General features: G+C 30.9%; 1 protein-coding gene across 1 annotated transcript in view; it reads left to right on the top strand.

Annotated features, from left to right (window-relative positions):
- LOC115881916 (elongation of very long chain fatty acids protein 4-like) overlaps nt 1–13,756 on the top strand; it is a 40,090-nt gene extending 26,334 nt beyond the window's left edge. The window contains exons 4-6 of the mRNA XM_030899643.1: nt 1,794–1,933; nt 13,155–13,314; nt 13,370–13,756. Coding sequence (XP_030755503.1) covers nt 1,794–1,933; nt 13,155–13,314; nt 13,370–13,552 — 483 coding nt within the window. The 3' untranslated portion in view covers nt 13,553–13,756. The remainder of the gene's footprint in view (nt 1–1,793; nt 1,934–13,154; nt 13,315–13,369) is intronic.
- Nucleotides 13,757–14,198: the final 442 nt, after the last annotated feature.

Here is a 14,198-nt window from a genome sequence, read left to right as displayed (position 1 = left end):
AATAAAAAAATAAAAAGTAAATGAATAAATAGAAATTTAAATGTTTTCACTAAGTTAATGTAATAACCATTCTGTCACATATTTATTAACACAAAGAAAGCCAATAATTAATCTTTCTATACCAGGTGCGTCTCAAAAGTGTCTCACTCCTATAACTTTTTATTTTTTCAGATTACAGTTGAGGGTTGGAACCTTTGGTGTTACACAGCAAAATAAAAACACTAAATCACCACAATACACCAAAACACTTTTACTTTTACACTGGACGCGCGTTTCGCTAACCATTCATTAGCAGATGATTATAAACTGAGTTTATAAGTGATTATACATAGTATTGTGGTGATTTAGTGTTTTTATTTTTTCAGTTAAAAAAACGTATTTATTTGTTTTTGACGCGAAAATTTAACGTAAGCGGTTGAATATTCGACCAGTGAACATTGATGACACTGAATTCGCTGTGTTTCATATTATCGGTAATAATTGTCGTCTAAGCTTTTTCTATGCAATCCTCGTGTAATAAAAATTGAAAAATATAGAAAGAAATGTATCTGGGACATTTATTTCTTTTTATTTAGTCCATCAAATTTACGGCTCGGATGATATTTTCTAAAATCGTTAACATATCCTGTACATTTTCGCATGAATAGGTCAATCAATCCTAATTTATGTGAGGTGAGCCAATTTCAGACGCACCCGGTGTACCTATGAATGTACATATTTTTGGCAAAGAATAAATCAATATAAAAAATTGCAGCGTGAAAAGACCATGGTATAACATTAAAACCGAGGCCGCTACTGATCTCCAGTAAAATATCAGCCACGTAAAGACTCCCGTGTAGGAGCGCGTCGAACAATGCTTGGAACGTTGGAAGGTCCTTTGACGCGCGTGAAATTTACCGACGAGAGCCCGAACTTGCTTCCAACGTTGGACAAATGGATCTCTTCGCGCCCCCTCGATGTGGCGAACGTCCGTGCGTCCAACGTTGGAAGGTGTTCGCCACATCGCTCGTGTAGGACAGTCTTTAATGGCAACGTTGGAGCGTGCTTAATTTAGGCACTCCTTTAAAACCAATGACTAAAGACCACAAGGACCCGTAACGCCCATATATGGCCCGCATCAGAATTTGTGATGTCAGACGCCATTTTTTTGGCTGTATCGCATGAGTCATCAGCTGGTCATTAGCGACAATTTTAGCTATTTTTAATAGTTTGTGTGTAGTCAACTTTATTACAATTGTGATTGGTTATTCAGCTTTCAAGAATAAAAGCCGCAGTGATAAGAAAGAGTCAGGAGTTACGTTTTATAGGTAAATAAACAGTCCACTCCACCCTCTTAGCCTTTTTTTATGGAATTCGATTATTATTTTTCCGATATTATATGTACTTGATATCATGTGCTATAGGTCGATACTAGTTTTGTTCTTTTTGGTTGGTTGGTTAAAGTGGCGAGTGCGACCGTTTGTCGGACTCCACTATAGGCGTGAGAAGAGTCAAACGTTAATCAAAAATATAAAAATCTTTTCAAGCAACTATGTTAAGAAAAATATGTGCCACGGCACTGTTTGGAAGTATGGTAACAATTTGGTCTCGGGTATTATTAGCCCTTGAATTCTTTAGTCATTGATTAAAACAAATATTAGAGACAAGGTATAAATAAATATTAGAGGCAAGAGACAACTCACGTTGAAGTTGTACATATTTTTTCATAAAATTTTGTTACTATTTCATGAAAAAATATGTACGACATTTTTCTAATTCATTTCTCAATTTTTCATTTTCTCGTTCATTTTCAGTTTATTTACTGCTTTCATATCTACTTTATTAACAAAGTAACAGACCTTCTAGACACGGTTTTTTTCGTGCTCCGAAAAAAATCTAATCAAATATCATTCTTGCATCTTTGGCATCACTGTTTAATGGTAATAGTTACGTGGTAAGTGCTAAGTATCAAGTAAGAAAAATAAAGCTAATATAATAAACTTAGATGCAAAAATAACGCAACCGAAAATTTTCTTGTCAAGTTTAAAATGTCATATTCTTTTATTTTTAGCCCTATTTTTTATTTTTTTTAGTAAGCTCTAAATAAATATATTAACTTTAATTCGGAAACTCCAGTTTATTATAAACTTTAGTAAGTATAGAAATTTTAAAACATTTTCCGATTCACGTCATTAATCACATCGAAATTGACACTAAACCAAACCAAACCAAACCCTATAAACCTGACTAAATGAAACTTTAGCAAAAATGTTTAAATTTGTTGACTAAATTAAAATACCAAACAGCTCTTCATTATACTTTATAGAGCAAATGATTGTAACAGATATTTTATTTAGATTAAAGCTCCAAAAATTAGTTTAAATCAATTTTTATTATCGCCTTGTTGGTCACATTGCGCCGTGTTCAGCAATGTTGTCGTGTATTATTTGACAATTATCCTAGTGTCAGTCATTATTTTGTATATCGTGTTGTTGAATTTTTGGGAGTAATTCTGGTTTTTTGCCGTTTTTTATAGTTTTTTTCTTAAAGTATACTTCTAAGCACAAAAAGTTCTTTTAAGAACTAGATTTTCAAGATTTTTTACTGCATTTTTTGAAATTGTGGATTGAAAATATGCCGAAGGCTTTAAACAGTCGAAGCAAAGCGCTTGTAGCTTACCTGATAAAATATTTTGAGCGCGAACGTGACAATAAAAGTCCTTTATTACCGGTGTTAGTAGCTTAGTTAGTAGCTGCTGCCTTAAAAAAATTATATAAAAATTATATACTAAATATATATTGTTTGACACTTTTAAATTAAGATTCATCTCATAAATCCATCACAATCTGGCAGCGCTGTCTCCATCGCTTGTCACTCAAAGTTGATGACGTGCATCGGAAAATGTTTTGAAATTTCTATATTTGATTTATTATAGGGACAGGATTAATCGCGAAGAGTTCGTTTTTAACCTATATCTTTAAAACACCCTGGTGCAATAATTTTATGAGCCAATTGTCTTAAAATATTATTTTTCAGTCAGAATCATGTCTCATGTCACTACATGCCTTGGTTAATTTTTAAGAGCAAAATGAATGTTCCACAAACATTCTGCAATTTTTTCAATTACACAGCTACACAAAAAATAAAAAGTGGTCTATGCTTTTTACCAGACCATCATAATATCCTATAGTATTTTTCGACGCTAAATACGTATCCGCTATCACATATTCAGCTATCAAAATTTCGCCAAATCCAAAATGGCGGATCAAATATGACCGACGCAAATTAAAAAAAAAACACGGATCCGAACAAAATCAGTATATGTGAGTTTTTTGGATAGTCAAATGAGTCATTGATTACGAACCTGACGTCGGATTAGCAAAATTCAAGATGACGGATCCCATGGTATGGCCGACCTCAAGAAAGGTATGGGCCGACTCGAATCGGTTCCGCGCCCACAGGGTAGGCAATTCGTGAGGTTGTAAGGTTGCCATATGGGATCCGCTATCTTGAATTTTGCCAATCCGACGTCAGATTCGCGTATTCAGTGGCCCATTTGACATTAGATTCGCGATCAGCGACCCAAAAAACTCACATATACCGATTTTGTTCGGATCCGTGGTGTTTTGAAATTCGCGTCGGCCATATTTGATTCGTAATTTTGAATTATGCGAATCGGATGTCAGATTAATGTTCAGCGACCTAAAATACTCCCATATACAAGCTTTTCTCCAAGTCCAGGCATTTTTTGAAATTCGCATCGGCCATATTGTATCCGCCATATTGAATTTTGCAAATCCGACGTCAGATTCATGATCAGCGACCCAAAAAATCTATACCGCTGTTGGTTGTAGTAAACTTGTGGTAGGTTTTTTGAGGTTAGAAAAAATATGAGTCATGCTAGCTCAATTCTGATGGGTGTTTTGAGTTTATCAGGCCCATGTACATTATAATTTTCCTGTTTGGTATCTAAAGATAGTAGAAAGATTTTCTAATGTAATTTTTCGCGAGGATACCGATTTTCTACATTAAAATTTTTTAAAACGTCAATCTTGACAGATACGACGCCATCATGTTGATTTTTTTTAAATGAAAACCCCCACATATTTTAGCATGGTACGGTAGACATATTTTAGCTATTTTCAAAAATATATAGTTTAGTATACTTTGCACTTACCGTTTTCGATATACAGTGGATTTAAAAATGAATTGTTCCAGAATCATTTTAAGTGTCTAGCCCAATTTAAAATTTTCCTCTTTTCTATTTTAAGATAGTAAAAAGACATTTTAATGGATTCTTTCGCGAGGATGCCGATTTTCTACATTAAATTTTTTTAAAATATCAATTTTGACAGATACGACGCCATCTTATTTTTTTAAATAGAAACCCCATCATATTTTAGCATGGTCTGGTAGACATATTTTAGCTAATTTCAAAAATATATAGTTTAGTATACTTTGCACTTACCGTTTCCGATATACAGTGGATTTAAAAATGAATTGTTCCAGAATCATTTTAAGTGTCTAGCCCAATTTAAAATTTTCCTCTTTTCTATTTTAAGATACTAAAAAGACATTTTAATGTATTTCTTTCGCGAGGATGCCGATTTTCCACATTAAAATTTTTTAAAACGTCAATTTTGACAGATACAACGCTAACTTGATTTTTTTTAAATAGAAACCCCATCATATTTTAACATGGTCCGGTAGACATATTTTAGCTAATTTCAAAAATATATACATAGTTTAGTATACTTTGCACTTACTGTTTTCGATATACACTGGATTTAAAAATGAATTGTTCCAGAATCATTTTAAGTGTCTCGCCCAATTTAAAATTTTCCTCTTTTCCATTTTAAGATAGTAAAAAGACATTTTAATGTATTTTTTCGCGAGGATGCCGATTTTCTACATTAAAAATTTTTTAAACGTCAATTTTGACACATACGACGCCATCTTGATTTTTTTTCAAATAGAAACCCCCATCATATTTTAACATGGTCCGGTAGACATATATTAGGTAATTTGAAAAATATATAGTTTAGTATACTTTGCCCTTACCGTTTTCGATATAGAGTGGATTTAAAAATGAATTGTTTCAGTATCATTTTAAGAGTCTCACCCAATTTAAAATTTTCCTCTTTTCTATTTTAAGATAGTAAAAAGATATTTTATTGTAATTTTTCGCGAGGATGCCGATTATCTACATTAAAATTTTTTAAAACGTCAATTTTGACAGATACGACGCCATCTTGACTTTTTTTAAATAGAAACCCCATCATAATTTAGCATGGTCCAGTAGACATATTTTAGCTAATTTCAAAAATATATAGTTTAGTATACTTTTCACTTACCGTTTTCGATATAGAGTGGATTTAAAAATAACTTGTTCCAGAATCATTTTAAGTGTCTCACCCAATTTAAAATGTTCCTCTTTTCTATTTCAAGATAGTAAAAAGACATTTTAATGCATTGTTTCGCGAGGATGCCGATTTTCTACATTAAAATTTTTTAAAATGTCAATTTTGACAGATACGACGCCATCTTATTTTTTTAAATAGAAACCCCATCATATTTTAGCATGGTCCGGTAGACATATTTTAGCTAATTTCAAAAATATATAGTTTAGTATACTTTGCACTTACCGTTTTCGATATACAGTGGATTTAAAAATGAATTGTTTCAGAATCATTTTAAGTGTCTAGCCCAATTTAAAATTTTCCTCTTTTCTATTTTAAGATAGTAAAAAGACATTTTAATGCATTGTTTCGCGAGGATGCCGATTTTCTACATTAAAATTTTTTAAAATGTCAATTTTGACAGATACGACGCCATCTTATTTTTTTAAATAGAAACCCCATCATATTTTAGCATGGTCCGGTAGACATATTTTAGCTAATTTCAAAAATATATAGTTTAGTATACTTTGCACTTATCGTTTTCGATATACAGTGGATTTAAAATGAATTGTTCCAGAATCATTTTAAGTGTCTAGCCCAATTTAAAATTTTCCTCTTTCTATTTTAAGATAGTAAAAGACATTTTAATGCATTGTTTCATGAGGATGCCGATTTTCTACATTAAAATTTTTTAAAATGTCAATTTTGACAGATACGACGCCATCTTATTTTTTTTAAATAGAAACACCATCATATTTTAGCATGGTCCGGTAGACATATTTTAGCTAATTTCAAAAATATATAGTTTAGTATACTTTGCACTTACCGTTTTCGATATACAGTGGATTTAAAAATGAATTGTTCCAGAATCATTTTAAGTGTCTAGCCCAATTTAAAATTTTCCTCTTTTCTATTTTAAGATAGTAAAAACACATTTTAATGTATTTTTTTCGCGAGGATGCCGATTTTCCACATTAAAATTTTTTAAAACGTCAATTTTGACAGATACGACGCCATCTTGATTTTTTTTAAATAGAAACCCCATCATATTTTAACATGGTCCGGTAGACATATTTTAGCTAATTTCAAAAATATTTACATAGTTTAGTATACTTTGCACTTACAGTTTTCGATATACAGTGGATTTAAAAATGAATTGTTCCAGAATCATTTTAAGTGTCTAGCCCAATTTAAAATTTTCCTCTTTTCTATTTTAAGATAGTAAAAAGACATTTTAATGTACTTTTTTCGCGAGGATACCGATTTTCTACATTAAAATTTTTTAAAACGTCAATTTTTACAGATGCGACGCCATCTCGATTTTTTTTAAATGGAAACCTCATCATATTTTAACATGGTCCGGTAGACATATTTTAGCTAATTTCAAAAATATATAGTTTAGTATACTTTGCACTTACCGTTTTCGATATAGAGTGGATTTAAAAATAAATTGTTCCAGAATCATTTTAAGTGTCTCACCCAATTTAAAATTTTCCTCTTTTCTATTTCAAGATAGTAAAAAGACATTTTAATGCATTCTTTCGCGAGGATGCCGATTTTCTACATTAAAATTTTTTAAAATGTCAATTTTGACAGATACGACGCCATCTTATTTTTTTAAATAGAAACCCCATCATATTTTAGCATGGTCCGGTAGACATATTTTAGCTAATTTCAAAAATATATAGTTTAGTATACTTTGCACTTACCGTTTTCGATATACAGTGGATTTAAAAATGAATTGTTCCAGAATCATTTTAAGTGTCTAGCCCAATTTAAAATTTTCCTCTTTTCTATTTTAAGATAGTAAAAACACATTTTAATGTATTTTTTTCGCGAGGATGCCGATTTTCCACATTAAAATTTTTTAAAACGTCAATTTTGACAGATACGACGCCATCTTGATTTTTTTTAAATAGAAACGCCATCATATTTTAACATGGTCCGGTAGACATATTTTAGCTAATTTCAAAAATATTTACATAGTTTAGTATACTTTGCACTTACAGTTTTCGATATACAGTGGATTTAAAAATGAATTGTTCCAGAATCATTTTAAGTGTCTAGCCCAATTTAAAATTTTCCTCTTTTTCTATTTTAAGATAGTAAAAAGACATTTTAATGTACTTTTTTTTCGCGAGGATACCGATTTTCTACATTAAAATTTTTTAAAACGTCAATTTTTACAGATGCGACGCCATCTCGATTTTTTTTAAATGGAAACCTCATCATATTTTAACATGGTCCGGTAGACATATTTTAGCTAATTTCAAAAATATATAGTTTAGTATACTTTTCACTTACCGTTTTCGATATAGAGTGGATTTAAAAATAAATTGTTCCAGAATCATTTTAAGTGTCTCACCCAATTTAAAATTTTCCTCTTTTCTATTTCAAGATAGTAAAAAGACATTTTAATGCATTCTTTCGCGAGGATGCCGATTTTCTACATTAAAATTTTTTTAAAATGTCAATTTTGACAGATACGACGCCATCTAATTTTTTTAAATAGAAACCCCATCATATTTTAGCATGGTCCGGTAGACATATTTTAGCTAATTTCAAAAATATATAGTTTAGTATACTTTGCACTTACCGTTTTCGATATACAGTGGATTTAAAAATGAATTGTTCCAGAATCATTTTAAGTGTCTAGCCCAATTAAAAATTTTCCTCTTTTCTATTTTAAGATACTAAAAAGACATTTTAATGTATTTCTTTCGCGAGGATGCCGATTTTCCACATTAAAATTTTTTAAAACGTCAATTTTGACAGATACGACGCCATCTTATTTTTTTAAATAGAAACCCCATCATATTTTAGCATGGTCCGGTAGACATATTTTAGCTAATTTCAAAAATATATAGTTTAGTATACTTTGCACTTACCGTTTTCGATATACAGTGGATTTAAAAATGAATTGTTCCAGAATCATTTTAAGTGTCTAGCCCAATTTAAAATTTTCCTCTTTTCTATTTTAAGATAGTAAAAACACATTTTAATGTATTTTTTTTCGCGAGGATGCCGATTTTCCACATTAAAATTTTTTAAAACGTCAATTTTGACAGATACGACGGCATCTTGATTTTTTTTAAATAGAAACCCCATCATATTTTAACATGGTCCGGTAGACATATTTTAGCTAATTTCAAAAATATATACATAGTTTAGTATACTTTGCACTTACCGTTTTCGATATACAGTGGATTTAAAAATGAATTGTTTCAGAATCATTTTAAGTGTCTAGCCCAATTTAAAACTTTCCTCTTTTCTATTTTAAGATAGTAAAAAGACATTTTAATGTATTTTTTTCGCGAGGATACCGATTTTCTACATTAAAATTTTTTAAAACGTCAATTTTGACAGATGCGACGCCATCTCGATTTTTTTTAAATGGAAACCTCATCATATTTTAACATGGTCCGGTAGACATATTTTAGCTAATTTCAAAAATATATAGTTTAGTATACTTTGCACTTACCGTTTTCGATATACAATGGATTTAAAAATGAATCGTTCCAGAATCATTTTAAGTGTCTAGCCCAATTAAAAATTTTCCTCTTTTCTATTTTAAGATACTAAAAAGACATTTTAATGTATTTCTTTCGCGAAGATGCCGATTTTCCACATTAAAATTTTTTAAAACGTCAATTTTGACAGATACGACGCCATCTTGATTTTTTTTAAATAGAAACCCCATCATATTTTAACATGGTCCGGTAGACATATTTTAGCTAATTTCAAAAATATATACATAGTTTAGTATACTTTGCACTTACTGTTTTCGATATACAGTGGATTTAAAAATGAATTGTTCCAGAATCATTTTAAGTGTCTCGCCCAATTTAAAATTTTCCTCTTTTCTATTTTAAGATAGTAAAAAGACATTTTAATGTATTTTTTCGCGAGGATGCCGATTTTCTACATTAAAATTTTTTTAAACGTCAATTTTGACAGATACGACGCCATGTTGATTTTTTTTCAAATAGAAACCCCATCATATTTTAACATGGTCCGGTAGACATATATTAGGTAATTTGAAAAATATATAGTTTAGTATACTTTGCCTTTACCGTTTTCGATATAGAGTGGATTTAAAAATGAATTGTTTCAGAATCATTTTAAGAGTCTCACCCAATTTAAAATTTTCCTCTTTTCTATTTTAAGATAGTAAAAAGATATTTTATTGCAATTTTTCGCGAGGATGCCGATTGTCTACATTAAAATTTTTTAAAACGTCAATTTTGACAGATACGACGCCATCTTGACTTTTTTTAAATAGAAACCCCATCATAGTTTAGCATGGTCCGGTAGACATATTTTAGCTAATTTCAAAAATATATAGTTTAGTATACTTTGCACTTACCGTTTTCGATATACAGTGGATTTAAAAATGAATTGTTTCAGAATCATTTTAAGTGTCTCACCCAATTTAAAATTTTCCTCTTTTCTATTTTAAGATAGTAGAAGACATTTTAATGCATTTTTTCGCGAGGATGCCGATTTTCTACATTAAAATTTTTTAAAACGTCAATTTTGACAGATACGACGCCATCTTATTTTTTTTAAATGGAAACCCCATCATATTTTAGCATGGTCCATTTTAGCTAATTTCAAAAATATATAGATTAGTATACTTTGCACTTAAAATAGAAAAAAGGAAAATTTTAAGTTGGGTGAGACATTTAATAATAATAATAATAATAAATGCCTTTATTGAGATAAATGAAAACAAATACATAGAAAAAAAAATAAATAGAAAAATTTCAGTGCCTTGACCCGGCGCAGTCTAGCTCAAAGCTACTCTACTGTGAACCGGATGGAGACACTAAGCAAACATTTAAATTCACAAGTCAATTTCTATACATAATATACATAACATACATATAAAAAATATAAGTATTATTTATCCTAAGTCATATACAATATTTAAATCAGACAATATTCACATAGAATTATTCAAAATATAGTTCTTGTAAATTTTTTTAAAAGACAACATAATCCGTAGGTATTAAATTACAATAATATGCTGCATTATAAGAAAAGTTTCTCTGAAACATGGCAGTTCGATGATGAGGCACGGTTAACCTTATTCGGTTCCTAATTACTGCGGCCATGTACATCTCGTCGAAAAGTAAGTCGACTTCTGACAGAGTCAGGAGTGAGTGGGTCCCTTTTTTTATTAAAAAAACCACACAAATGAAAATTCCTCCTTTGGTCCATTTTAAACCATTTAATGTCTTTGTACAAGTGTGACACATGATCGAATTTTCTTAGGCCATAAACAAATCTTATACAACTATTCTGAACCTTCTGTATGCGCATTTTACTGTCCTGATCCAAACAAGGGCCGTAAACAAAATCACAATAATTAAATCAAGACAGTACCAATGACTCGCACAATTTTTTTCTTAAATTTTTACTCAATAAATATCTATTAGAATACATACCAGAATACAATATTAAAATGATTCTGGGCCCGTATTCTGTAACTTTGACAGAAAAACGTTACTCTTTCAAAGCGGAGAGCGCAAGTATTCGATCAGCGGAACGCAATGCAGTCGATTTTGGTATTCTCGTTGCCATGCGAATCGTGTTCTGGATATGCGTTGAGCACATATTGGCAACTTCACAATTTCTAATGTAGCTAATAGTCAAAAGTTGATAACTGACGGATATAACAATGAAAAATGTCAATGTTACGTGAAGTTCATAACCTATTGTTGAGTTATATCAAGCTATTTTTCTATGGATATCTGATTATTCTTATTATACGAGGGAAGTGTTGAAGACGCTTCTCAGCATTTTCGATGTTTTGAACAATTTTGAACAACATTTATAGCTGCCTAGTCGTAAATTATCAATTACTTATTGAGGAATTTATAGAAGAAGTAGTAATTTTCACTAAAGAGCAAGATAACGCACAAAATCACAATTTTTTCGATTTTCACTGACAGTTCGACAAGCAAAACGATCCTTTAAGGCAACCGTTTTCAAAGCGCTCAGCGCAATCAGTAAAGACGGTAAGCGCGTCAGACGAGAATACCGAAATCGTTAATTAAGTGCGCGCTCAGCGAAAATTAACGTCATATACGCTGAGCGTCTAAAAGCGCTTAGCGTTTTCAAAGTTACAGAATACGGGCCATGGAACAATTCATTTTTAAATCCACTGTATAATGAAAACGATAAGTGCAAAGTATACTATACTATATATTTTTGAAATTTGCTAAAATATGTCTACCGGACCATGCTAAAATATGTGGGGGTTTCCATTTAAAAAAAATCAAGATAGCGTCGTATCTGTCATAATTGACGTTTTAAAAAAAATTATGTAGAGGATCGGCATCCTCGCAAAAATTTACATAGAAAATTTCTACTATTTTTAAATACGAGACAGGAAAATAATAAATTGAGTGAGACACTTAAAATGATGTCCCATTAGATTATAGTATTATACATGACATTTTTTTTTATTTTTTCCTACTACATTTTCCGGAATTTTTACGGATTTTCACCAAATTTTTGCAGTTCGACAAAAAATGAGATGTGATAGCGTAATTCTGATAGCGGATTCGTACTCAGCCTCGAAAAATATTATAGGATATGATGGTCTGATAAAAAGCATAGACCACTTTTACTTCTTGATGTTATTTTTCTAGGTGGCGTAGAGGTACAGGCTCTCGTTTACCAATCTCAAGGTAGTGGGTTCGATTCCCACACCCGGCATTGCATCAAGCCGAGCTCTTCGGCCATTTACTTACTCTGGCGTAGTGCTAGCCACATTCCACATTACCTTCCTTGTATACCGAACGGTTCTAGTATGGCAAGCTGTACCTTGCTACTCCCAAGGCGTTAAACGCTATATACGGGAGCTACTATTACTACTATGTTATTTTTCTTCATGACGAGGTGACTTTGGTGATTATTGTTTCGTACGATTGAATATTGTTCTTAGTGTCGAAGATTGTGCAAAAGTCGTTGATCTTGTTGAAGATGGCCGAAATTATGAATATTCGCTTGGTTCTTGAAGACGAATGGAAAATATAACAGAATATATTTAGCTACAGCCTCATTAACAGTTATAGCAGCCGGGGAAGGTAATACAAGGTATTAAAGTATTTCCAAGTTTTTTTTTATTTGTACACTTAGTTATTACAAGTTATTTTTTTTAATATCTTTATAGTTCTGTTAGTGTTACTAATATTTATTAAAACCAAGCCTGTATCGTTACTTTTTAACATTTTTAAATCTTAATATAGAGTTCTAATCAGTGTCGATATGACATTACGGCAATAGTCACCAAAGCCACCTCGAGATATTAAAAAATAACATAAAATAATAATAGCTGATTTTTTTTTTAAATTATTGGTGGCAAATTCATTTCGCTCTTATAGCGACGAGGCAGTACAGGCATAACAAATAACCAAGGGATGCCATGACATAAGTCAAAAAATAAAATGCTCAGGAGACATGGTTCTAATCGAAAAATAATGTTTTGGGAAAAGTTACTGACGAAATTATTGCACAGGGTGTTTTAAAGTTGAGATACACAACAAACTCGTTAACCCTTCAATTAAACCCTGTATAATTAGCCGAATACTAAAGTTTTTGAAAAACTGAGTTTATGAATTAAAGTTGATAGATTTATATACAGTTTGCTAAAAAATTCATGAGAATAGGACTAAAATTAAAAAAAAATATAATACTTTAAACTTGACAAAAAAAATTCACTTGTATTTTTTGGCATCTGAGCGTATAATAGTATTTCAAAAATAGGATGGCGGTGAAATATATACCTGGAGGCCAACTTGGAATAGTGGGCTTAGTAAACAGCTTTGTTCATATTATACTTTACTCATACTACTTCTTGGCTGCTTTAGGACCATCGTTCCAAAAATACCTATGGTGGAAGAAGTATTTAACTAGGTTTCAGCTAGTAATATTTAACAAGTTAAATTATTGCAAGTTAATATTAATGTATTCATTTTTAGATCCAATTTTGCTTAATATTTTTACATAGTTCGCTGATCTTTGTAACCGATTGTGATTATCCCAAGTGGGCTGTAACTATCTGTCTACCAAATGCCATCTTTTTCTATTATTTATTTTATGACTTTTATAAAACATCGTATACACCGCAGAGCAACCACCGAAATGGCCAGAAAATTAATTGAATATGAAATTCGTACAAATGGAAGAATACTTTTAATTAAATTAAGAATACCACTTTTTTGTAAATATTTATTTATTAATTGTTCTTTGTTTTAAAATTAATTTTAGCTGAATGAAATATTATTTTTGATCATTTCATTTTAAAACTTGTGCAATCAACTATTTTTATGTATTATTTAAATTTTAATAAATCATTACAAATTACAAAAAAAGTATTGTTTTCTTATAGCCTACAATAATGTAGAAATGTCATATGGAATAATGGCCAAATGATAAAAAAAAATAACGTCAGGGTTGACTAATGAGAGTCAATATCATTTACGTAAAATTACAGTTATTGTGAATGTCATCAATCGTCATTTCCTAGCCAACTTAATGCCGCTTTCATTATTCAGCACATAGTTTAGACTACACAGAAGGAAACTGAAAATTCAAATTAAATCACTCTGATCGAAACACAAAAAATATTACTAAGCTGAAAGAATAAACATAACATTAAGCCGGGTATCCAACAAAACATTTGTCGGCGACGTGTTGTCGACAGTGTTGCTGAAAATTCAGTAAAGTTGTCGACATTTTATGTCGCCGACTTTGTTTCATGTTTCGCTTGAGGAACGGTACATCAAGCAGGGTATCCACCAAAGCAAA

Source organism: Sitophilus oryzae, unplaced genomic scaffold (genome assembly GCF_002938485.1).
Source record: "Sitophilus oryzae breed Bouriz unplaced genomic scaffold, Soryzae_2.0 scaffold_1744_pilon_pilon, whole genome shotgun sequence".
NCBI classification, from domain to species: domain Eukaryota; kingdom Metazoa; phylum Arthropoda; class Insecta; order Coleoptera; family Curculionidae; genus Sitophilus; species Sitophilus oryzae.
Note: the sequence above shows the minus strand (reverse complement) of the source record. Positions and strands in the feature narration are given on the sequence as shown.